At 40.4% G+C, this 27,219-nt stretch overlaps 1 protein-coding gene across 1 annotated transcript in view; it reads right to left on the bottom strand.

Annotated features, from left to right (window-relative positions):
* Window positions 1–27,161, bottom strand: part of POLQ (DNA polymerase theta) — a 54,624-nt gene extending 27,463 nt beyond the window's left edge. Inside the window, 15 exon segments of the mRNA XM_074927699.1 lie at window positions 932–1,056; window positions 1,372–1,565; window positions 3,902–4,044; window positions 4,941–5,154; window positions 7,180–7,322; window positions 10,535–10,747; window positions 11,822–11,998; window positions 12,068–12,212; window positions 14,510–14,729; window positions 17,386–17,494; window positions 21,255–21,411; window positions 22,814–22,944; window positions 24,040–24,222; window positions 26,953–27,106; window positions 27,108–27,161. Of these exon segments, the coding sequence (XP_074783800.1) occupies window positions 932–1,056; window positions 1,372–1,565; window positions 3,902–4,044; window positions 4,941–5,154; window positions 7,180–7,322; window positions 10,535–10,747; window positions 11,822–11,998; window positions 12,068–12,212; window positions 14,510–14,729; window positions 17,386–17,494; window positions 21,255–21,411; window positions 22,814–22,944; window positions 24,040–24,222; window positions 26,953–27,106; window positions 27,108–27,161 (2,362 nt within the window).
* Window positions 27,162–27,219: the final 58 nt, after the last annotated feature.

The following is a 27,219-nucleotide window of genomic DNA, read 5'->3' as shown; positions in this document are numbered from 1 at the left end:
ACAGAATATGAAAAATAACTGAAAGACATGGCATCCCTCACTATTTTTACAGTGACTAGAGAATACAACTTTTATCATATCTCTTAACTATATGTCATGTCAACAGCTCGTTTTACTTCTCAAATTGCTTTTGTGAAAATTATTAACACTGGGAATAGAGAATTATGAAACCGCTACAACAAAAAGTTATTTATGCTACCAGAATTAAACTACTCTGCATCAGTTGGCGTGACCTTTTCATTTTGGGGCTTTGACTCATGCTGCTACCCACACATAGGGTTTCGCAAGTTGAGCTAAAACTGTCTTAAAAATTGAAGACCCACTTATGGAGTAATGGAGGACTTAGGCAACAGAAAAAAAAAAATCTCAGTCACACGGTGGGCTGTTGCTTCTACCCCCAACACAGCCCTCTTAAAGAAGTTAAGTTAAAGGTGACAGCTCTCTGACCTCTTGTCATCTGGTGATGAATGACCCAGAAACTGCTCACCCTGTTTTGAAAATATGAGCTTATACTTTCTGGCCAATTAACTTTGCAACCAGGAGAAAGCCATGCTAAGGTCTTAGAGACCCAAACTTTACCCATGCTGAAAGGTACTCTTTCCTGATAGAGCAAAGCTTCAGAATGGACTTGTACATATTTTCATACTTAGTACTGAACAAACTGTATTCCTGCACAGTCCACAGATGATTTCTACAGACCTCAGCATGCTACAGCTCTGCTTGACTCCACTCAGCTGGCCCCCTTCCCACAGCACACTCTGTGGTTCCGTCTCAAAGCAGGAGCAACCACAGATGAAGCTATAAAGCTAGAAGTGGTTTTAGAAGACTGATTGTTGTTAGTACCACACTGTGGCTATCTTATCCCCATATCTGGAAGGAAAGAAAACAGAGTAGCCTAAGACTCCTGGGGTGTTTTGCCCAGAAAGCTCACCTGCATAGGTGGCAGCAGATTGCTGCAAGGATTGAAGCTGGCCACGACTACAGCCATATTTCTTGGTCATATCCTTTAAAGGAACTTCACTGATTAAATCCAGAAGGGCAAGACTGGTGAAAAACCTGTAGAAGTACAGATGGAAATAAAATCATCATCCAGGGCACATTAGTGTACATGGCAAAATACACTGTGATAGCATAGGACAGAATGGTACTATAGCACAGCACAGAAAAGAAACAGAGAAGACGGCTTCCAAAAACATCAGCACAAACATCTTGTGCCAGCAGTGTTCTCAGTCCAGAGCAGATCAGGTTCAGGTTCTCTAAGATACGAGCTCACGCAGCAGGTGAGCCAGTTCCTGAAAACAGACACAGAGCCTGCACACTCCACATGTCATAGCCTCTAGTCTTTGCACATTCACATGCATTTGTGGCTACCTTTTGTGGATGGCCATTTGTCTGTGCTGTTTCTCTGTTTTAGCTATGATTTTGCCCTTTACAGAGCGAGCCAGAAAGCCTTCTTCAATCCCCACCAGCTCAGCCACACGCTTCATTGAGGCAGGCAGCTTCTCCCATAAGCAGAAAAACTGGTACCAATCAATTGTGGTCCACTCCTCATACACTGGGGTGACCTAAAGAAAAGAAGACAATGCAAAAAACTGTTTCAGAGAAACAAACAGAACAGAGCTCTGGGTAAACAAAAATACAGCCTAGGGAATATGGTTAGAGCATCCTACGCACTATTCAGAGGCACTGACTCATAGCCATGTACACCGAAGAAAGTAAAAGCTCTTCTAACCTAGTTTTTTTAGTATTTGTACTGATGAGATCTGACTCATACGGCTACTCCGACGATTAAACAATTTGGCATCTTTGTCAGATTACTCCCTAAATACGAGCCACTAGAAGATTTTTAAGCTGCATCTTTATTCTTCTTTAACAAAACAGAACTTTATTCTTTTTTTAACAAAACTGACAGATATCTATCAACCTCTTAAAACCATTAACAGCCACACTAACCACTGCCATGGCACCTGATCAAGCAGGAGGGAACATATATTTTGCCAGAACTCACTGAAGTTTTAATTTACCCAGAGTACAAGAAATCTCAGTTTTTATTAACACTAACAGGAAAAAGCCATCCAGAGCATTCATGCACTTTTAGACAGAAAACCAATTCTGTTATCGTTCAGTCAGCACAGAGTCAGTTTCAGTATCAAGAGACAAAATGTCTTTGTATCTTTATCAATATACTGCAAGATTAATTATTTTGAAATAACTAACAGTTGTTGGGGAGCATTGAACATAACACAGAATACCAGATGCCTACGCAGTTGTAAATCATCCATGTCCCTTCATCTGCCGAGAAGAACAAGAGTTATTAAGGTGGGGGATTGTCTTTTGTTGTTTGTTGGGTTTTTGTTTGTGTTTTTTTTTCTTTAAAGAAAACTCTTCCTAGCCTAGCAAATATTTTTTTGTTTTAATCAACTTTCCTAAAATACCGGCTCTTGGAATTCAGTTTCATATTTGTACAAGTAAAAGATTCAAGCCTAAGGGAATTAAAAAGCATTATAGCAGAAAATATCTCTGTAGTCCATAAGGAACACATGGAGAACAATTCTTTAAAATAAAGAAAAGCCACCAAAATGAAACAAACCTTTGGCCTTGAAAATTAACAGATTTTGAAGGAAATGTTTTAGGCTAGCTTAATGAAACAGAATCTCAAGAACATTTTTTTCAACGGTGTATTTGACTTAAAATAACATGAGACCAGCTGCTGCAATTAAAAAATACATGGTAAAAAAAATATATTGCCATCGCTGTGTCTACCTCAGAACACAAACAAAACTCATCCTTTTTTTTTTTTTCTGTTTTGGAGATGCAAACAGGAAAGAAATTCACTGGTGCATGACACAAAACAGTCCACTTTGCCTAGTATAAATAGAACAAAATATTATGTGGTCCTCTGAAACAGAGATATTGGTACGTATGGGACACTAGTAGATCAAAAAAAAACCAACCCCTTACCAGTAACAGCCTATAACTAGGTTAATGATGATGGCAGGCAGAGACAGGCACCCTCAATCTCTTGCCTTCCCCTTGTCCCCTAGCTCAAAAACTCTTGTAACCACGAGCATGTTCTCCCTGGAGTGAACTTTTTTTTCAGTTCAAGATGTTCAGATTTTGCCTTTGATTTATCAGTCTGGTAAAGAGAATACACTTTATACTTAAGGAGGTTAAAGACAACTGTGAAATTTTGGAGGATGATTGCCTCTGACAGCCATGCATCCTAAGATGTTTACTGCAACTTCATCTTGATTCCTCACTAATCTTCACAGGCTCATGACTTCCTCTCCAAAGGTTTTAAATAGCATTCCTTAGCTTTTTTAAGTGTATGTGCACATAAAACTTGACAAAGTTCGGGACACTTTCCCCTCAAAAGATTTATCATGCCCCTTCCTTTAGCCTTGGCAGCATCACCAGACTAAATCAGAGGTTAATTTCATTGTTACTGTACCAAAGAAAAGCCCACCGATAGAAAGCCGTGTAGCTTTCTGAGGCTTTCTGTAGGCGAAACAGATGCTAAAAGCTCAAAAGTGTTCAAAAGTAATCTGAGACACAGCCTGCTGATCCCAAACACACAACAATTTGTTTCATCAGCTTCAAGTGTCTCAGAAAAATTACCATTATCCTACACCAAAAACTTAGAAAGTTCTGAAATCTTTTGACGTCAGGAGTGACAACAATGGGTAAATGGACAAGCAGCACCTGCCTACACAATAGACACTATGAGAACAGACTAGTTCTGAAGAACATTCAATTTAGAAGCTCATCCTTCATGAAGAAAAGATAAGTGAAACACAAAGAATTCTGCGTTCATGGAGCCCTCAGGAAATCTGCATTGTGCTTTCTCTCCTTTCCTTAGTTTTGGCAGCACAAAATACAAAACACAGAACAAGGAACCTACCAAATAGACAATATGCAGATCATTCTCCAGAACAAAGCTTTTCATAGCTCGTTGCAGGTCAGCAAAGATTTCCATGGCTTCAGTTGGTGAAAGAGAAGAGGAAAGAGTAGCTGAGCCAAGATGTGTTGGATGATAAACCTTTCCTGTTTAAAAACCAAAAACCAAAACAAAACAACCGAAAAAACAGAGAAACATTTAAGTGCAATTTTATATCTCATTTTCAGGTTGCAACATATTTTATAGATATCAGTTCTACTAACTTTTCTCAACTGCTTTTTCAAGAAGAAATAGCATATATTTCTCCATTCTGAAGACAGAAAAATGGAAACAATAAAAGGTTTATATTTGCCTAAGTCTACATTAGCATTTTTCAGAGGCCAGATCACGAGTTTGGATTCCACTAAGTACTTAGACTAACAGTTGTGATAGATATTTGAACAATAACCACTAGAATCTCATCTGCCATCCTGCCTAAAAGTTATCATTTTGAGTATTTCTTTCTTCGGAACATCAAATATCTTCTATGATCTTTTCTTAAAAAGGAGATACAAATTAACCCGCAATGGGGATTCTTACTATTACTTTTGGAGTCTCATCCTTAGCCACTGTAAGAGACAAAATCAGGAAAAAGTGCAACCATGTACACCAAGCAGTTCTAGAAGAGACTTGCACTCTCTCAGAATGTACTGGTTGTTCTTCAAAAAGATAAAAATCATAGTCTCCAGTTAACATGCACAAATCCTGTAGTAAAAAGTATGCCTTGTTTAAAGATATTTTGGAAATTTCTAGACTAGGAAGCATCAGTCTTAGAGGTGATGTGCAGAGAGAGGCCTTCCAAGAACATGTGCATGCAAAAAAAAGTTAAAGCAGGTATAAAGACACCCTCCAGAAAGCTAAAAAATCCTTGATACACACGAATCTTTAAAATTAAAAACAAAAATGCACAGAAGTTCTCATTATAAAGTTACATTGAACATCTACCCAGCTGTAAAATATTTGCCAATTATAAACAGGTAACTGTAATCACTGGGAAGAAAACCAGCGTTACCTTTTGCATCACTGCTGGAGTCCAGAACCTGAATGAATTCATTGTCCAGCAGCCATGCCACACAAGCCTCAATAGGTCCAGTCTGTGCATTGTCTTGTGCTTTCTCACTTCCCCATTTGCTTTCTTTCAAGCTGGATGCAAGAAGAGTGCAGGAAGCATAGGTCTGCACATCATCTGGGGTGTTGGCCACTCCCCCCACTATGATCTGTTGAAGAAAACTACTTGTTCATATTTGCAGAGAAACAGTAGGAGGGAACATCAGATCAGAGAAACAAAGAGACTGATCCATCAGATATCTAAGTTTTAAAGAACCAGTATGACAGGGGAACATGAGGCAAAACAGCTCCCAACCTTTAAGGACTTTCCTTGGCAAGAAATTAGACAACGTAGGTAGAAGTAAGAGGTCTAAGCTATGGGAAAGACTGAATTATAAAATCTTATTTTAAGAGCAGACATGCACATAGTAGCAATTTAAGTTTGAGACTAGCCCTAGGCATTTTGTTTAGCCAACGCTCAGCAAGAGCGTGGCCAGCAGGGACAGGGAAGGGATCTGACCCCTGTACTCAGCACTGGTGAGGCTGCACCTCGATGACTGGGTTCAGTTTTGGGCCCTTCACTCCAAAAAGGACAATGAATGACTGGAGCGTGTCCAGAGAAGGGCAACGGAGCTGGTGCAGGGTCTGGAGCACAGGTCTGATGGGGAGCGGCTGAGGGAACTGGGGGGGTTTAGTCTGGAGGAGGCTGAGGGGAGACCTCATGGTCCTCTACAGCTCCCTGAAAGGAGGGTGCAGAGAGGGGGGATGACTCTCTTGAGCCAAGGAACCAGCGCCAGGACAAGAGTGAATGGCCTCAAGCTGTGCCAGGGAAGGTTTAGACTGCCTCTTAGGAAGTATTTCTTTGCAGAAGGGGTTGTTGGGCATTGGAATGGGCTGCCCAGGGCAGGGGGGAGTCCACATCCCTGGAGGGGTTGAAGAGTCGGGTTGACCTAGCGCTGAGGGATCTGGTGGAGTTGGGAACAGTCAGTGTGAGGTTAATGGTTGGACTGGATGATCTTCAAGCTATTTTCCAGCCTAGACAATTCTGTGATTCTGTGAAATTCTTTTAAAATGTTAGAACACAAAGTAAAATTTTCTGAAGATAAAAAGCAAACCAGGAGGAAGAATTCTCCTAAGGTTCTTCACTATACTGAAATTTTCTCTTAATAAATGTGAACACTACACCCCCCATTGTTGTTTTCCTGACTGTGATTTTTTTTTTTCCCCTGGATTTTGTTTTCATTTTGTTTTTCACATAACTACTTTTTCCTTATGAGTCATTTCCATGCATGTGTCTCCCTTAAGATAGCAAGGTGCTTAAACAAAGAATTTCTGTCATGGTTTCAATGGATTTATTCCATGCTGTAAAGGAACACCACCAGAAAGGAGCCCCCACGTTTTAGACAGCACCTATGTAGAAAAATGTATTTAGAAATTCTATCGGTCTGCTAAAAATTCAAAATCTACAGAATCACAAACATGTTCTAAGTACCACAGAAGGCAGCTTTCACAAGACAGCAGGAGTAGTACAGCAAACAAACTGTATTTAAAAGAGCCTAAGCTCAGTTCAAGCCCAAAAGCAACTCTGGAAAAGGACATAAGCTCACCTATGTAGAATAACAACCTTTCAGTCCTTTTTACTCCTGTAGCAACCCTACAGAGGAGGGCAGGCTAGAGGAACAGAATTGGGTACTATACCTGCTTGTTTGTTCACCAAAAATGTATTCACAAAATTTCAATCATTTCTGTGCAAAAGAGGTAGATAAATTGATGGGGGAAATAAGGGACCCTACAAGGTTTTAGCAATGTCATTATGGCCCAATTCAGTCTACCACGCCTCTGGGATCAGTAATTTACAAGTATCTCTCAGTTAAGATTGTCAGGTGACACACGAAGTTTAAGAATGACATTTCTGCCTGCAGTTTGAATATATCTAAATACCAAAGCAAAGTTTACTAACCCTTGTTTGAGTGCACTCATGCCCTAATCTGCAGCAAGCAGAGACTGAAACACACCAAAAAAAATGCTGAATACTGAAGCAAGCTGGCAGACCCTCTTCCAAAGCTGCTTCAGTTGACAAGGGAGGAAACAGAAGAAAAAGTGCACAGAAAACATTTGATGGTGTCACAAAAGAAACCATCCTACAATCACAAGAATGCAAGTACAATTCTAATCCCTCTCCATGTGTACTGTACCTCAAGTATTGCTCTTTTCATGCTAGAAGCAACACCTTCCCCTTCTCTTCTAAGCAAACAACTGCAAACAGGCTTGAGAGATCCCTGAAGGAGAGCAGACCCTTTTGATCTTTCTGAAGGTTTGCAAACTAAAATGCTCTCACCTATAGGAAAAGGAAAAACAAACACACACAAAAAACAGGAAAAAAATTAATGACCTTAGTATTGCATATTAGCACTGTAATAGCTACATACAGTTCACCAAGGACATATTATTGGAATGGAAAACTGCAGGTATTTTTGAAAAAGCTGAATAAGACAGAAAAACCTTTGGAACCTTGAACAGTGTATATCCATTGCTATATAACAACTCCACAGATGCATAATACTTAAGAATTAAAAGCAGAGCAAACTTCAAAGTTAATTAGACTGGTCAGGGTCTTGACAAATCAGCTAAGGAGTTTCCACAGCTTCTCTGTGCATCTGCTTTGCCTGCTGAACCACCCTCACTTCTTGTTCTGGAATTGACTGGAATTAGAATATACAGCAGCACCAATTCTTCTTCTGCACTACATTAATAAACTGAAAAGATTCTCAAAAGCAAGATGAAAACATAAAAGTTGCATAGCACTTTGAGCTTGTCTTAAGTTAACCAGCTTCCACACCCAAAATGAAATAACACGAAGTCATTCAGAAATCCAAAGCTATTAATCTAAGTGAACTCTGAAGTTTCATTTATGCATATACATACAAAAAAAAAAAAATCTTTAGTATTTTGAATGGCTTCCACTGAAAGTACACCCAAATATACCTTACCTTAAAATTCTCTACCAGACATTGTTAGGTTAATCCCTAACTACTGAAATTCTGTGGGAGTCAAAAAAGGTCCCAGAGCCATTAAAAAAAAAAAAAAAAAAAAAAAAAAAAGCCAGCCAATTGCTTTAAGGAGATATTACTACAGACACTATCCATGCAAAATGCAGTGGTCACAAAGGAGATTTTTTTTTAACAAAGCCATTCCAGGGAAACTAGGTCCCTGGGAGACCTAGATAGTTGGAAGCTTTGCCAGTTGGCACAATATAAATTATGGGTAAGACAAGCTTACCTTTGACTAAGAAGAGAGCATTAGATTTAGATTAGTTGTACAGTAAATATCATGATAGGTTTATGATAACTTGTTAAGATTTGAGTGCATGCAGTCTGGACATCATGGTGATTTTGGTATGGGTATCTTTGTAAGATCCTAGGAATGTTAAGTTATGATAAAACTGTAGCTGTAGTAATGCTGTAGCAATTAGCAAATCCAGAGGTAATGAAAACACAACTGCACTTAAATTTAATGAACAGAATAAATACCACAAATACAGCATTGGTGAGTAACTGCATACAGCTTAAACATGATTACGTAAACGAATTACAGGATCAAAGACACACTCAGGGGATGTGTCTCTAGGATTTTTTTTTTATTCTGCCAGGTGAAACTCTTGACATCTGTTGACCATGTACTTTTGCCAGTGCTGAGAGTACAGGAGATAAACTGTCTGTAAGTAGTGTTTTATGAAAGCAAAGCTTATTTTGATTTTAGCAATAAAGAACATCCATGCATTTCATTTTTGGGTTCTGATGTGACCTACAATTCCCTCTGAAAACTTTGACCCTTCAGTGTGATAAATCTAACAGAAGACTGGTATCCACTTGGCTCTACATTATCTGACAGTCATTCAAGACTTGGAGGAAATCCTTTCCCAAGATACCACTGAGAATTTAAAGCCAATAATTGCAACCTAGTAAACAGTAAAAAAAAAAAAAGGAACTAAAGAAATTATTGAAGCACATTTCAGATAAGAGGGGAAGTCTAGGTTAGCGTCAGGCTAGAAAAACACCAGAAGACTCTGGCTGTTTAGGCATAAGACTCCATTAAAGGCAAAAAAGGCCTTCTATTGTATTTCTAGGTTTTGTGCAGCAATATTGAACTGCTCTACCTATTCCACTTTGGGAACATGAGTTTTGATGAATGCAAAAATAATCCAATTTCATTTTCTAAAATTACGGGGTTAGATTTCCATCAAATCAGAAAAAAAAAATTCAAAATCAAAACCGGAGACAATTCAACACTACAATGTTGGGAGGGGAGAAGGAAATCAACCCAACAGCATTTATCTTCTGTCTGTCAGCTGAATTTCATATCCACATTTTTTCCAGCTGAAGTTGCTGTCCTCCAGCCTCCCTACTCTGTGAAAGAGTAGCAGCTGGTAATGTAGCTTTATGTTCTCATCCAAAAGACTCTGCGGAGTGGAAAAAAAATGGTACATTCATGAAACTCATCAGCATAAAATCAACTGCTTACTGTGCAAAACACAGCCACATCAGAACTGTCACAAAAGGGTACTAATTATTGTAACTTGAAGAAGGAAAAAAAAGGAAATTTCAAGGAATAATGTAATTTTACACCTGCTAGCTACACTCAAATGACAAAGTCTGGAAAATTTCAAAATACAGCATGCAGCTGCCCTTTTCTTGAACACACAGGGATAGCTCACAGAGATATAGGTCGCAAAATGCTCTGTTGCTATGTTACTCCGGCAAAAATAGAAAGTTAAATGTAAGAACAGTCTGCTTACATAGGGTTCCAGCAAGCACCAATCAAACCATCAGGAGGGCAAATCTCACTTCCCCCTTCTGCTGAACTTCTTATTTTCTACTGTGTTTATACTGGTACAATATAATTTTTCCAAATATCATCCATGAAGATATATTTCCATTGAAAGTTAAAGTAACAGGCAGTATTATTTTGTTGAACATCAATCAGTGCTGCTGACAGACACCATATTATGTATGACCTACTCTTCATATTTCCCTGTCTCTGACGCATTACTACTTTCAAGATCCATAAAAGTTATGGTTAAACTTATTGGAAGTTTAATAAATCCAAATCAGAACTTCAGTCAACAGAAGTCTGTCAAATTAAGGTTGTAGACTTTAAATGCATTTCTTACATTTTAGGCCTGTCCAATGAGAGTTTGCTGTAAATTTTCTCACTAAAACTGTAAATGCTTTAGTAAACCAACCATGGATCACAGAATTAAGGCAAATGAACAACACAGACTTAGAAGCTAAACCAGAATTCAAAGGAGAAAATGGTCCATTCCTGAAGTAACTGACGTGTAAATACCAAAGTAAGTCTCATGCAGTTTAAAGAATCCCCTGGGAATTACAATTTTTACTCCATTAATACCAAACAAATTTATCTTGATTAACTTAATCATACTGAATACCAAAGGAATTCATCATGATTAGTCACTAATTGCAAAGCACTGCCCTGGATTTAATCAGGTTAACACCATTCTTAGAGAATGTTAATAAAGCCTCTGCCTACCCTCTGTGTCTACTCCTTTCCTGCCAGCCCTTCCAGCCATCTGCTTGTAAGTGAGAATGTCCAGCAGTTTGCCACCAAACATGGGAGTTCGTATAATTACTCGGCGTGCAGGCAGATTGACTCCAGATGAGAGCGTGGAGGTTGCGGCTAGGACTCTAATCAAGCCCTGGCGAAAGGCTCCTTCAATGATGTCCCGTTCATCAAAAGTAAGACCTGGGGAGAGATGACTTTTAGCAAGCCTAGTAATAGTGAGACTGCATTTAAGAGCTAATAATATTACTGTCAAGCAAGGGGAAGAACAAACAAACCTAATGAACATTCACCATTCAGTGTTAGGAACTAGACTCGCAACACTACCTCAGTTAACATCTTTTGAACCATAAGTGAAGCAAAATGTCACCATCAAGTTTTTATTATTCAATTGGCAGTAATAATTATAAACTAGCTTTTCTGAGGTGCTTGTACACATTGTAGCAAGATGAACTATTTACTATGCATCTACAAGCTGTCAAGTAAAGAAAGAAAGAAAATAAAAAGAAGAAAACTGGATGTAACACACAGTAAGGAACCAGAATTTAGTCATTCGCCGTCCTGACTCTGGAATCCTTCTTATTTCCATTCTAGATTACAGGTCTAATATGTATCTTTCCACATTCCTTTGAGGGCTTCAAGCCAATTTTATTCTTGAGAAAGAAACCCACACTCTATAAGCATTTGGAATCATTCCCCCAACATACTCAACACCACAGCTACTGTTCTCTCTTCCAGCGTCAGTCCCTTCTCTCAGTGGATCAACAGGTGACACACGCTATTACCTACTTAAGTAAGAAATAAAAGATCTAGCCAGAAGCATTGCAGCACATGCTCCTTTTGTTTTTATGTTCATTGTTATACTACCTTTATTTACCCATCTATTTCAGTATCAAGTTGAGGAAAATTGCTCTAAAATACTCCGTTAGCTTTAGGGACAACTTGAAAATCCTTGGGCTGCAAATCAACTAATTTTTCAGGCATTTTATCAAAAAAAATTTAAGTTGTATTCTAAAAGTTGCTGTTACCCAACAGAACAGAGAGAAGATTTATGATAACAATTACTGAATTAAAGTCTTCAGCCACAATAAAAGAATTTCAAGTTTACCTCTAACTGTGAGATTCTCAAAACATTTTAATTCGGTCATAAACTACAGGAGGCTTCAAAAAGTAACGGGTAAATTGCTGCAACTACAGCAAAAAGAACTGACGTGACTTGACCATTACAGAATTCAAGACTGATATATTCAGGAGTACCTGCATGATGAAATGCCACTCCCCACGGCAAAGTACGTTGGAGCACAGAGTCCAGGCCTGAGATAGAATGCTTTAGGTGATCCAGAACCTCATCAATCCCTTCTGTGTCCACAACAACTGGGGCAAGGTTTGAGTTTTTTGCAGAACCTTGAGACAGAGAAAATATTTTTATAGTTTCTACTAAAATTAATTTTAGTTAAAGACACTGTGCATACTACAGTCTTCTATTAACTACTTTTCTCTTACTCTCAGCCTGTTGCAAACTGTAGAATTCCCTGGCAATGATGTCTGCCAGCTTCTCACACCAGTTCTTGGATGGACAGAAGAGCAGGACCGAATGGCCATCACAAACAGTCTCGTAACACAGGCTCACAACATGGTCTTCATCTCCCTGAATTGAGACAAAATATTTTCAGTGCACTCTCACACTGAATGGGGTTTGTAAATGCTGTCATTCCTCTGTGTGACAGTAGGAATCTTCTACTTCAAGTCAGAAAGAGAAGCAAACAAAAAAGATGGAGCACTGTTATCTTAGTTTCCATCTTGCTTTAGGAAGTCCAAGCACTAGTATGACCACATTGTTGAGGACAGTCCTAGACCTACCCATGAATAAATCTAAGGTTTTACGTCTTGCTTTCCTAAATCTGTTTCTGAATGAAGGCCACTGTGTTGGTTTAAGCCCTGCCAGGACCGGAGACCAGGTTGCCATTGCCCCTCCCCCACCCTCAGCTGGTCAGGCTGGAAGTGAGGCACAAACCCCGGGTTAAAATAAGAAGAAATTTAATACAACAGTGTGACAAACAATCTGAACAACAACAGTAGCAATGATAACAACAATAAACAGCAATAACAGTAAGCAAGACAAAAGATATACAGAGAAATACCGCAAATGGTTATGGAACAAACCCGCCCTGTGCTCCCCACCACCAAAGCTACAAAGGAAAAAAGTTCCCGCGCCCGGACCTGACATCAGCATGGTATGAATAACCCGCCTGGAGATCCCTTCCCCCTTCTCTGCTGGGGAAACTTAACCCTATCCTAGCTGAACCAGGACAGCCACACAGTGCAGAAACAAATCTCTGTAACCTCTATGTCATGGCTAACAGCAGTGGGGAAGAACAAGGAACAGCCCCAGGGAAAAACATCCCTCTACAGTAACTAAGGAAGACTTACCAACTAGGATATCTGAACTAAAAGCAAGATGTAGTAGTCCAAGAGCATCCCCAACAAGAGGCACCCAGCAAGCACTACCGACCAAGGACCACAGGTGTTAAGAGCAGGGTGGAAGGCTTTCATGGATACGTATATAGATGTGCATGCAAAACCCTGCTGTTAATAGCTTGCCTTTTTGGTTTTAAGATCCTAAGAGAGTTCCTGCAACTGATCTCTTTCGCTTGGCTAAGCCAGATTCTCTCCCAGCAAGCAGGCCAAAGGAGGAAGAGAAAAACAGGTAGGCATGCAGTAAAAAATAAAAAGCCTAAAATGCAAATGAAAATGGGACAAAATGGCAGGAACTGCATATACACATCAAAAGTTCAGTAAGGATTCAGCCAAATTCAGCAGAAGTGGTGAGGTCATCAAGTTCCATTTTCTGGTCCAGTCTGAGAACAGAGGTCTGAAGGTCCAGCAACAGATTTCAAGCCCAAGAGGATCACCTGGTCTTATAAAATAAACCAACTCCCTTAATCTGTTGAGTCATGAGCCTCGTTAAGTTCTTCCTCTCACTTAATCTAGTGCCCATCCAAAGCAACTACTTCAAAAGATATGCAGAAAAGGAGATGCAAAATCATCTCCTCAATATGACCACATAAAAACAGGCTTCTGGATATTCTTGTCACCAGCATTTCTTCTTGTTTCCAGGATCCTTTTTCTTTACTGTGCCACCATACTACTGGTAATAGAACGTTCACAAGGAGAACTGGGTGCAAAATATTCCAAAATATTTCTGGCATTGAGCCTATATTGTCCAACTATACTAGTATTACACAGAGCAGCTGAAAGGACTGAGGAGAGAATTAATCTTTCAAAGACTCCACAGAAAAGGAACCTACAAGTAAGTGCAAATATCCCATTTCTACCCATTTAGTTCTTCCAAATCATTATAGTACATTACCCTTAACTTTTCACATGTTTTTCAAGTGCACAAAAGGACTAAATACTGAAAACAGATTCAGAAGAATCAGGATGGATATCTGCCTTAAAATCACTGACAAAATTAGATCATTTAAGAGTATAACATAAGCAGGTTCAATACCAGATTTTAATGAAAATATATTCTCCCAATGATTAATGCAAATTCCTTGGACTAACCAGCAAATACTTTTAATTTATGAAAATGAAGTAGATTCCAGGACACAAGATAGGGCGGTGGGTAAAGGGAGAATCAAATTTTTTATCCCTGTCAAGTGTTCAGAAACAAGGTAACTGCAAAGTCAATTTTGTCTTCAAGTCAGATTCAAGAAACTTTCAGAACTTCATGAGTGCAAGTGTGGTTTGTTTTCTTTTTTATTTAAAACAGAAGACAAAAAACTGAATTTTGTTCTCCATTAGAGCATACCATCTATGAAGTAAACAATGAAATCGGGAATGTCACCTATTAAAAAAAAATTTTAAACATTCCACTAGCTATCTTTTTAATTTTAGCTGTAAAAAAGGTGTTATCCCAAAGCCACTGCTCAGTTTTGTTACCTTTAGTCGAAGCTTGGGCTGGAATTCTCGCACTAAATTCATGGAGGAGTCATAAATGTTGCTGCCAATTTTCACCCACTCCTTGAGCGGCACAGGGCGAAAATCCGTACAGTATAGCTCTGCATCTAACCATGAGGCTAGAAGTCCCAAGTTAGGGAGAGTAGCACTCATGCCTATTACCTGTATCCCACCAAAACCAGGACTGGTCATCTTCACCTGTCTGGAAGTGATTAAAAGAAAATGAAAGTTAGTGACAACACAGGCTACTGTTCTGGAAAACAGGATTCAGAAAAACTAATTCAAGCTACTGCCTTTCAGACTCTAAAATGCAAAGGTATTCTTTTCAAGTTCTTGAAAAAGAAACAAGCCATACTCTACTCTTAGCAAACACAACATCAAGTTATGCATTGATAACAAGACACTTCAACTTTTTATCGTTTTGAACCTAAACTTTAAGCTTCTTTGGGTAACAACAGCCATAAACTGAAAGCAGATTTGGAGAAACTGAAAACAAATAAATAAATCGACCAACTATTTCCTTGACATTAACAAAAACATGGAAAGAAAGGAACGGTCCAGTCTCCACTGCAGTCTTTCTAAGCTTAAATGCCCTAATTAAAACACTTCCATTTATTTCAATTTCAGGACAAATAATACTAGAATAAGGTCTTCCTAGAGCTGGGAACCAAAGCCCTTAGTTCAGCAAAGAAGAAAGCCGCTTCAGTTCTCTAAGTGCTGAACAGTGCTGCCTTCCACTAAAGGCAGTGAGAAGTAATAGACTCTTAACAGACCTTATAACACAAACCACTAATTTAGATACCCAAATGTATATTTTAATTCAGGCTTTTACATCCACACAATAGGGGTTTTTTAATACTCCTAAGACTACTCATTTGCATTGCACTGAGCCACAAATTGAGACTTTATAAAATAAAAAGGTCTGACAAATCAATGTGAGCTCAGAAAGAGCCTGAACCTGCTTAGAAGATCCTGGTAATCCTGGCAAAGGCAAGATAGAGGAAACAAGACTACCCAGAAGCTAGCGTAAAAAAAGCCAGTCACTGATGAGACAGAAATAAGAAAGATGTAGAGAGGCAGACTCCCTCTTACTCAAGCTCTTCAAGCACTTGCTAGTACAGCTCCTGCCACCTAAGTTGCACATTTCTCCCCCTAAAGCAACTTTTGGCCTCTTCTTCCCCTAAAAAGCAACTTTTGACCTTCAAGGATTAAAAATGTTCGAGCTCCACAACACACTCTTTGACTGGGGAAGAGACAAAGCTGCTGCAGAATTTTTCCTGGGTCTGCAAAAGCTGTGTGGAGAAGCAAGGGCACCCATGCTGACAATGGCCATTGGAGAATGTTCTCTTGGTGCAAAGACACAGCCTTATACTTCAGTGGACGTCCAGCTAACCATGTAAAAAGCTCTTAAAAGCACTGGTCATTCTGATAATCAGGCTGGACCGTGTTTAAAGAATTTGGATAAAGGGCCTCCCATTAAATAACAGGAAAAAAAGCATGAGAGACTTGGGAGAACATTTGAGAGAAAATGTGGTCTTGAACTCCACGAATCTCAAATGGATTCTAAAACAAAAATAGCAGCCACCTCCTTCATGTCAGTAAGTTGTACAAGGAACCACTGTCAACTTGACCATGATGCAGAGATGGAAAATCTGGGCCCTAGCACCTATGCAGCAAAGGCTGAAGTACTGTCTCCCCGGGAACATTCCTTGATGCATCTGTCCCTTTTTCCCCAACAAATGTTTTCTCCTTCTTGCTTCTTCAACGCAAGGGAGGGAAGCAGAGTGTGCAGCACCTGTGCTGCAGCTACGTGACAAGCCAAGCTAAAAGGAGTGGCAAAGCCCCTCATGCTGCTCTGAAGTACACTGGCTTTCAGGACTTAATGGGAGAATATGAAAAAAAGTCAGAGGTGTTTAGACCCTGCTGGATCCTGGAAAACAGGATGGGAAACACAGGCTAAATGGTCTGGTGGAGAGCCAATGTAGAAATGGCAGTTCCTACAGAACTAAACAGGTAGTCTGTGCTTAGCCCAGCACTGGTACGACTCACAAGATGGGAAGCAGCAGACAAAACTGGCAAAATATGTGTTTTGGTGCAAAGGGAACAGTTGATTTTGACTCTTCTCTCAGTACCATCAATAAAGATTAAGATTGATACACCATCTCCTCCATTTGCCTTTGTCTATCTATGTTCAGGAACTGTGGAACTGCTGGACAGTTTGGTGCTGGGACTCTAGATACTGAATTCTTAAAAGCCTCTAAAACTCTTCTTAAACATCTAATCTGTTCCCCAGTGCCCAATCAGTTGTGCTAAAGGCAGGAAACCACGCAATCACTAGGCTATTGCATGTTATAAGCAAAACCACAGATCACCCTGAGCAGTGCTAACTACTGGCACAACCTCTTAAGTCTTCTGATCAATTCACCATTGACAAGGTAACAGCATGCCCAGTCTTCCACAATACCTGAACGCTTCAGTAGGATAAACACCCCATTCCATGAAACACTGAAAAATTAAGCAGGGCAAGTCTGCTAGCAAGAATGTTCAAAGAAATCCAAAGTGTGTAAAAAAATTTAAATAGGCTAAGAAAGTAAATGAAAGCTGCAGCCTTATTTCTTTTCCTGAGAGAATGAATCCCATGGTGGCACACAAATTGAAAACCATGAGGAAAAGAGGTTTTGACTACAACAGCAGGCCCCTGAGAGGTGGTATGATGAGACCTTCATAACCAAAATAGTCTAGGTCATCACTCTTATAAAAACCCTGGAGCTAACCCAAATTTCCAATCACCCAGAGAACAAAATACTTAGAGCCATCCATAATTTAACATGAAAAGACAAACATTCTGGTGTACCAACCGTTTTGCAACCTTCTCTGTAACATATCTAACTTTGGTCAGAAGGAGTTCCAGCAGATAACCTCGATGAGAGTCTCCCAGCATGTGCAACTCATCCACAACCACCACTCCTGATAAAGAGAAGCACTCAGGTTATATCTGACAAAACTCCAAATGAAGAACAAATAGCTTTGATCCTTTCATATTCCACACGATGAGCTGAAATTTATATTCACAAATCCCTCTGTGCTTACCAATACCACTATGGCTACCTTCTGTCACTGATACTTCTAAGAGAGACAAATCACGACCATGTCATGACATTTCACACCCCCCACAACCTCACACACAGAGTCAGCTTTTAAAAAATAATAAATAGGTTGAGTTGTTAGTCTGGCCACCACACACAACAGTATTGCAGCATCTATACTGTAACCTCTCTGCAAGTAAAAACCCCCAGGCTTCAGAGAATCTGTTAAGGAACATTCCAGCACCCAAATGAGCTGGTCATAAGCTTTGTTGACACCACTGTCCTAGTTAAAAACATCACTCCTTACTAATACAGTAATGTCAGAAAAAAAAACCCTAGAGCAGATGTAATTACACTGGCTTCCTATTTATGTTTTTTTCACTAACTAAAGCTGAATGAGCTCTACTATTTAACTTTGGCTTTCTAATCAAAAAAAACCTTACATGACTGCTCTGTGCTCACTTGTAAAAAACAGTAATATGTCAGTCACCAAATACGTATTTGTTCAGCTACCAGAAAAAGCTTCTTCCTGCTTCCTTATACAAGTCTGTCTGAATTCTTCCAGCAGCAGAGACAGGACAGTGTAATCAGATATTTACCAAAGTAAAATTCATACAAGTTACCTTTTCAGTCCTTGTGCCAAGCAGCAGCACAATTTTGCTTCCTGAAACGAAGCATAGAACACTAGTGGTACCTACAGGCCAAAGCACGGGGAACACCACTATCTGTTGTACTGGCCACTTGTTCTATACCTTCTGCTCCTACTCAGCTATAATACATACTCAAACCCATGCACTGTATTGCCCTGACAGCCTGCAAGCTGGTGAGACTTGATTGTCTCTCCTCTATTCAAGCAGTACTCAGAACACACCCACTGGGATAACACAGCAGGAGCAATCAGGCAACCAGCATTTTTCACAAAGCTCTCCTCATCTTAAAATGGAATTGCAGCCAAGGAGGACTACAGGTTCCAGCATGCAGTGGTATTTTCTACTCAACAACAAGCTCAGGAGTGCAAGTGGGGCCAGAATTTTGTCATACCACATTGCTACCAAACATGAGGCTAGCCTCAGTCACCTATTTCTGTCTGCAAATTAGGTGTGTCCCTAGAAGAATGCTGAAAAAACACTTCTAAGAAGTACCTGAGAGTTATCATACATGTTTTCTGTAGAATAACCAGGCTGGTTTAAGTCCACATCCTGTCTAAAACTAAAAGGTTCTGTATGACAGGCAGGGAGGATTTGATTTTTTTTATTTTTAATACAATTAAACTCATAACTTTTTAATTTCAAGTCTAAATTAAGAAAAGAAACAAGTATCACAACAGCACATTACAAATCCATTCCCAGCTGACACTTTGAAAAGGCAGCAGATTCTTCTCTAATTTGCTATCCTAAAAATTTCTTCAGCATCAGTGTCAAGAGGCTGAACAACACGAGGAATATCATCTGTGTACCTGGATGTTCAAAACTGACACACACTGTATAATAATTAGCAACACAAAATTGCTTTTAACTGCTTCATACAGCAAAGAGCTCTGCCAGGCAAAGGATTTGAGTTTCTCTCAACAAATTCCAAAGGCAATGTGAGCTATCAGCAGGGGGTTGACATCAACAAAAGGAACAGCTCAAGCTTGAGATGGAATCCAGCCAGAATTGCAGTCATCTCCCAATAACTCATCTCAAAAGATAAAACACCCTCATTACGAACTGGTCTAAATTTAGAATTAATTAGAAAACAAGGTACAATCTTGCAGCTTCAAACAAGCTTGCTTTAGGTGACAGTTAAACTGGCATTTTTGTCTCATGCCCATATTTTGCAGCTTTCATGAAAATGTATCTCCAAATAGAAATTTTGTCAATTTCTTAAAGATGATTTTTAAACTCAAAGTTAATTTAAAACTGAATTTCAAATAAGCATATAAAGAATATTTAAAAAGAAATAAATTTGTCACTATTTCAGTTATATGGTCATATTGGGGCACAAAGGGACCAGAAAGTTGCAGAAGACATGTTTTTAAATGGTGACAGAAAAACACCATGCTTTAAGGAGCTACTGGTGTTGAGGACACATATTCAAACTTAAATCTTGTAATCACTGGGTTGGTTATACCTATATGATTCTTCTCAGGTACATTCATCTTAGCACAACAAAATGTAGGGATGCGGTGGAGGTACCAACCAAAGGGATGTGGCATATCTGTAGCTTCTGAAAGGTGGTATCATTAAACAACACATTTCAGTATACTGGGTATGCTTCCAAGGCACCCAAGCCAGCATAAATATGGTCATCACGATCCCACTCGCCTTATGCTGCCAGCACAGCTTGTACGGTGTGATGACCAAGGATCAAACCTGTTTATAACAAACCAAAAACACTAAGTAGCCACATACTGAAGTAACTAACTGCATGACTGCCAGTTCTCTTGCAAGGGAAGGGATGAAGATATAGAATCAAGAATCAGGCTGGACCATGAGAACCTCAAGTCAAGTGAGCTTAAAATGCTGCACAACCATGGTCATCCACTCATCTTCCAACCCACTGGCAGCCTAAAGCATCCATGGTGCTCCAGCCCCTATAAATCTGGGTGTGAATGTGTTATCCCATGATCCCACACTCTGAAAAAACCTGCAAGGCTTTATTTCCCTTATTCTCACTTATGTTTAGAAAACTCTTCTGGTATACAACGCTGCAGAATATTATGATGCCAGATGCACACAGAACAGCAGTTTCCTAGGTGGAGGTCTCAGAGCAGTTTGATACTCATCTACTTTTCTACATTTTATACTCTTAAAATAGCAACCAGCTATATTACAGGCCAGAGTGAAGATGGGAGGGATTACTGTAGAAAATATAACTGGGTATAGCATTATTGAGCACAGAAACAGAAAAGAACAAACTTCTGACTGGACTAGAAAAACACATCTCTCTCCAAGTGCACACTGGAAACACAGGGCTTCATAAGGCACACTGTAAACACAGGTTTTATACCTCCTCCCAAACACTATATGAATATTACCATTATCTAGTGGCCATCAGGGCCATGGTGACCTGGAAGTCTGTGTTACAAGGAATAAGGGCTTTTGAGTAAACTATAAGAGAGAAATGAATGTCACCAGCCTCCTAGTCACCATGCCTACCCAGAGTTGCTCTGTGTATTCATTCCACTTATCTGAACGCAAATGAGCACCAAACACAATTCCTCCTCTTCCTTGAGCTAAGGGAAGATAAACCATGGATGCCACAATCTCTGTCCAAAGCAAACACACATGCATTCTTGAACTCAAGCATATCCCCGACCTTTAATTCCATTTCATTAATTAGAAGACATTTTCTAGCTATGGGAATCACTGCCTATTACAGCTAACCACTGTTCATGGATTGTCATCCATGTCAGACAAACTAAAACCTGCAGCTTCTACCCACTCACCTCAGCTGCTGAGCAACATAGAATAGTCCTGACTGCCTTCCCAAATCCAAATCAGAGGTGCTCTGGAGGAGGCAAAATTGCTCAATTTTCCCATATGACATGTCTGTCACGTACAGAACTGAGCAAAAACATGGCAAATGCCATGATTTCACAGGTACTCAGAGTATGTAATAGACCTCATCCCTACAACAGTCAAGCTTTAGTATTTTACCCAGTGAGTCCATTCTGTTTTCTTCTATTAGTCTATTGATGAGACCGTTGGCTTTCTCAATGGTACAGACAGCAACATCCAGGGCAGAGAAACGTCCAGCAGGAGACATGCTTCCCATGTAGCCTTCAACTCTCACATATGCCTCCTGAAACAGGGCCTGTTTTCCAAGGATATTGAATGTCATGCCAAGGTTATAACTGAATTTTCACCAATACCTGCTGGAATCACATAAAAGCCTGCATCCTACAACGACAGTTTCTAATAGTACTTACAATGCCAACTAATCAGATTAAAGCCATAGCTCAGCCAGTTACTGCTACTTTCTTTTTTCCACCGTCATTTTTTATTTCCAATGCAGAAGCCACACAGTCCACATCGCAGGATAAAGTGTACGTAACTGAGTAAGAGATGGGGATCACCGTTTTGTATAAAAACATGTACTATTAAAAAGGTTAGAGAACACACAGTGCAACAGTTTATACAGTGGGTTATGTACAAAGAAGCCTTGCTCCTGAGAAATCCTGGACAAAAGCCAGATGTGGGAACCCAAACACAAAGAGGTCACTTTTTGACTGAAAGTCAAAAACTGACGACTTTTCTTCCACAGCTCATTACTGCAGCGCCAACGCTTTGGCACATTACACACTGCATTAACAAAAGGTATAAATGTTTGAACTAGATGGGTAGGATACCATACAATTTCAAGTACATGCAGCTATGGCCAAACCTTAGTCCAGGAGTAGCACAACACAGCATGGATAATCCTCCAGTTGTAGAAGATTAAAGCAAAAGCATGTCTCCATTATCAATCACTACGAAGCAGTTTTTGCACTCAGTTTGTAGCATTTTTTAGCTATTTGCAAGGTTGAGATACCTTCTCAGTTTATTAACACCTAAAATGTCTTAAATGTCAAAAACTATAACAAAAACGCCTGCTGGTTATGTACTTGTTTTTAGCAATTGTTGTTACTTTGACATATTAGCTAATGAAAACAATGTTTGATATGAAAATCTTTCAACAAATATATTTTGTTTTAAAAAGACTGTTCTTGCTGTAATTTTGTTTTTAAATAGCTGGGGTGAGGAAGCCAAGATATTTTCACATTCTGTCAGAACAAATTTTTAGCAAAGTCAAAGTGAAACCAAAGGCACAAAATTCTGGTGGAACACCCCAAGGAAAGCTGAAATATCCTTTTATCCTTTCAGATAATGTTGACATCTTCCCTTTGTAGTTTTTCAGATAGAATCTCTAATTAGAAAATTCAGTCAAAGTTTGTATATTATAAAATCTGTGAATAAATGCAAGTAACTGCTTTAAAAGTCAAAGCATAAATAAAATGTTTTAATCAACTCCTTAAAATTTTTACAGGTTTCCCTTTTTGTCTAAAATTTTCTCTTTTTTTATCCCCAACTTGGAACAAGAGCAAATTTTAAATAATTATCTACAAATCCTTTATAAAACAACTCCGCAAATTTTCTTTCCTCAAATCTAATTCTGTTTAAAAAATGTGATCCGACAACTACAACCTATAAATTTACCTTCCTTGAATGCTACTTACCTGCAGATAACGTTTTTTTTCCTTGGCCACAGAGACAAAGGGAAGGATGAGAAGAGCTTTCTTACGAGTCTCCAGGACTCGCTTCAAAATAAGCAATTCTGCAACAAGTGTTTTTCCAGCACTGGTAGGAGCTGGGTGAGGAAAAAACAAACAAATAAATTGGGGGGGTGGGGGCGGGGTGTTTACTTAGTTTTTAAAGTTAAAAAAAAAAATCCAAGGAACAACCATCATAAAGCCATCGTAAAGCTAACATAGAAAGCAGTTACTTGAGAACTTGTAGCAGGACACTTTAACTGATGCCCTCCTCCCACAGGCACAACCACATTTGCAGTTAACCCCATAAAGGGTCAAGAAGACTGCAAAGTATTTCTCTTCTAGCCTCTTCCCATGCTACCAAGGCCTGTATTCTCATGTCTGCTCCAGAAGCAACAGTAGCTCAAAGATAAGCAAGAAAAAAACACCCCTACTACAGACTCTTGGTTGGACAGGATTGTTCAGCCACCACCTTACTGACCCAGCCCCTAAATACATTAACCCCTCTTGCTTGACAAGCATTGCTGTTTGCCAGCTATCATCCACAAAAAACTGTGGAGGAGATGCCACATACCAAGGGACAGCTACTACCTGGCAGTCAGGCCCAAAGTCTTCTTGAACCAACTAAATAAAATTCAAATCCAAGCCTAAGAAAATCACCCACCACTCTTCTAAATACATCCTCCCAGTGCTGCTCTGGGACCTTCTTCCCATGGAGAGCAGACAGTCAAGTTGTCATTTCCCACAGATTTCTAGTCCACCAGTCCTATTCTTCCTTCTGTACCACACCCATACACTAGCTGAAGAGAAATGATACAGAAACTGAAAAAAAATAGATAGTAAATAACATTTTCAAAAGTATTTATATCTAACATTGCTGTTATCATTCAGTTTCTGGTTGACATAGTCTATAAAAAAGAAGAGTCATCATTAACTGACTCCTAGTTATCAGTTTCTAAAGGAACATTAGGAGAGAAAATGAGGAAAAACGTCTGCCCTCACATCTGGAAAGGAGTCCCATCAAATCAGGTCTGAGGTACAGCAATAGGACAGGTGTTAATGGGGTGTCTCCAGAAAAAAAGAGGATCTTGACCTTTTTATCCACCAGATCAGAACCCTTCAGCACCACTATGTTCTTGTAAACAGCACTGGGAATGTTAGTGGGGGACTAGTTTTGTCAGATGCTTGCATACCTGAGTAAACTAGGTTCTTCCCTTCCAGAACTTGTCCAAGCATTAAGCATTCTGCTTGCCATTCAAACATCTGTACTACTCCCAGGCTGTGGTATTTCTCCAGAACTGCTTTGGGAAGACCCCAGTTTGCAAGGAGCAACTTGTCTGCTTGGTCTCCAGGAATGTTTACCCGCTGATGCTGCCCTTTGGGAGGAGAAAATAAATAAATAAATAAACACTGAAAAAGTCAAGTATCATCCTTGAATCTGAGGTCACAGATTACATACCTAAAGGTCAAACTTCTCTACAACCTCCTATATTATGAGAGAAGGTAACAAGAAACTAGCTTCTCTATAGTTTTCAATATTTCCTATAGATGTTTGACCATTCTTATCTCCTGACATCATTTTTGCAATTTTTCCTCCTATAGTATTAGCCACATTCAAATCATTTCTTCACCAAACTCTTGCTGATACTTGCTTTTGAGACAGAGCAGCCATTACCAAATACATACTCAAACAGTGTTTCAGCACTGATTAATATAACAGCATTACGATGTATTTGCCATTTCATCCTTATCCATACAATTTCCTTTTTAAATTACTGCTGCAGAGACTTCAGTAATCCTCACAGATTACAGAACTGCCCAGTGTTTTTTGTTCCTTTACAGATGAATTAAAAAAACAGCACAAACCAAACAAGCAGCTCAAGCTACTTGGTACAATGTACGCTACTCCAGTTTATCAACACTGATTAGAATCTTCACCACATTGCCACTTACTCTAGCTTAATTCCTTGCTGCTTATTTCTTGTCTTTATAACCTTAAATAGTTTTGTGCTCCTGCCTCCTCTCCTCCATTTTCCAAATCATTAAGAAAACTCAATTTTTTTGTCCCTTTCTTCATCTGATGGAAAAGAGGTTTCTGATCCACAGTAATGCCTCCCCTATCACCCCTGACTATATAATTCCCATAGCAGCACTTTGTGAAAGACCTTGTGAAATCAAGATGAAGAACAAGTAATTGTGTGTACTGACTCTACTGTACCCATTCTTCCACTAGTACATTCAAAAAATTCTAAAAGAAATTTCCCACCATTGTTGACAGCATAAGGGCAGGGTAGATGACAAATATCAGTGTGCACAAGCAGTCAGTATTTTTACTCTCAACATACTAAAAATTTCAACTGCCTTCTTGAGGTTAACCCCAACCTAGTTGTCACTGGTGCATGATCATTCTCCCCCGCACAAATATATAAAAAAGTTGATATAGCTTAACTCTGAAAGCTTTGTTTCACTTCATATAACCAAAGTACCATACAAACACTAAATAAGAAGTTGAGCACCATGAGGAGAGAACAGCAGTATGTCACAAAGCAGAACAGGCTTCCCAAGGGGAATTTAGAGGAGACCAGATTTGTCTGTCCTAAAATGTGACTAATATGGCAGAATTAGGATTTGGAAACATTAAAAAAAAAACAAACACCAAAACAACAACAAAAAAGCTCCCAACAAACACTACATGATGGGATCTTGAGCTTCTTTCCTAATGTTAAAACCAATGAATTACATGTAAAAGATGGAACAAGGAAAGGATTATGATTCTGCTGTTTGAAGAATATCTGTAGATCATCACTGAACATGAGTTTGAGAACTTGTGCCTTAGGAGTTCTTAAAGATCTATGTACAGAAGTATACCACTGACCCTGACCTCTTTTTTACATACTAAACCAACGCTCAGAAAGTCAAGATGAGGAAGATACACATTGTTGGTTAAAATTACTGGGCCTTAGACTTCTCTGAAAGAAGATTCTTCCAGAATGCAGGACCAGTTGGACACAGGAGTGCCGCTTACTGAATCAGCTTTGAGGAGCTGTTCTGTGGAAGTACATACGTTGCCTTGCTCAGTTCCATTTGCAGAAGCTGACAGAATTGTATCTTACGGAACATAATCCCATCAGGGAGAAGATGCAACACGACCAGAGAAGTGGCTGAGAGATGTGTATGTTTTAAAGAGTTACAGAGAAATTGCAAACGAGATTAAGTTAGAAGATGTTACATAAACATCTTGTTTTTAGATGTTATTATACATCTTGATGCCGTATATGTCTTGATTTCTCTATTGATGCAAAAGGACAATAAACTGGTAAAATAGAGTGATGCTTCTAGATGCAATACAAGTGGTGCTGGCTGGCAGCAGGATCACTTTATATGAGATCTTGTATATATAGGCAAGATATCACATGAAGAAAATCTACTGTGCTCCTCTGCATTTGCAGGTATCCGGGCACCAACCAGGACCACTTAAAGTCCTCTAGATACATTTTACCAGCTTACCGTGCTCTTGAATATTTTAATAACATAGGCAAACCCCACCTCACGCACCAAAGCACACAGACTCCACCGATTGTTGTACTATGGTAGCACCTAGAGGCCAAGCCCAGAATAAGGGCCGCGGTTCAATGACACAGTGAAACGAGCCCGACCTCAGAAGTGGGCACAGAACGAACCTTTTCTCACCTTCTTCAAGTAACCACAAATACTTCGACTCGTATTTGTGCCCTACCACCCTGGCTGCCATCAGCACGTACCTCAGCTGCAGCCACCGCCCTCAAGGGAGAAGGGAAGGGGCAAAGGGCCGCCCGCGGACGGGGAGGCCCTCCCGGGGCAAAGGCCGCGCTCCCCGGGCCGGGGGAGGCCCAGCGGGTCCCCGACCCCGCCCGGGCCCGCTGCCGGCGGCAGGTCCCTCAGCGCCGGGCGGCCTCAGCGCCGCGCTGCCTCGGGGGGCCGGGGCGGCGGCCGGACCCCCAGGGCGCCCTGAGCAGCCCCGCTGCCCCTCACCCAGCGCGTCCCGGCCCCCCGCGCCGCGTTGCGGGGCCGAGGAAAGGGAGGGGAGGCGGAGGGAAGGGGAAGGCCGCGCTCTCCCGCGCCGGTACCTGCCGAGCCGGTGCCGGGGCTCCCGCTGCCGCGCAGGGCGAGGTGGAGGCCGGGCGGGGGGCTGAGCACAGCCCGGCAGGGCGCGACGGAGCCGGGGAACGGGGCTGCCATCCCCGTCCCGCGGGAGGCGGCCGGGCCGACAGAGCTGCCGCCTGCGGCGCCCCGCGGCCGAGGCTGTGGCGCCGCCGCCATCTTCCCGCCGCGCCATTCAAACCGCCGGCAGCTCCCGCCCCGCTGAGCACGGCCCGGCGCCTCCCCGCCCTTCC

The sequence above is a fragment of the Athene noctua genome, chromosome 1, assembly GCF_965140245.1.
Source record: "Athene noctua chromosome 1, bAthNoc1.hap1.1, whole genome shotgun sequence".
Classification (NCBI taxonomy): domain Eukaryota; kingdom Metazoa; phylum Chordata; class Aves; order Strigiformes; family Strigidae; genus Athene; species Athene noctua.
This window is presented reverse-complemented; position numbering and strand designations above follow the sequence as displayed.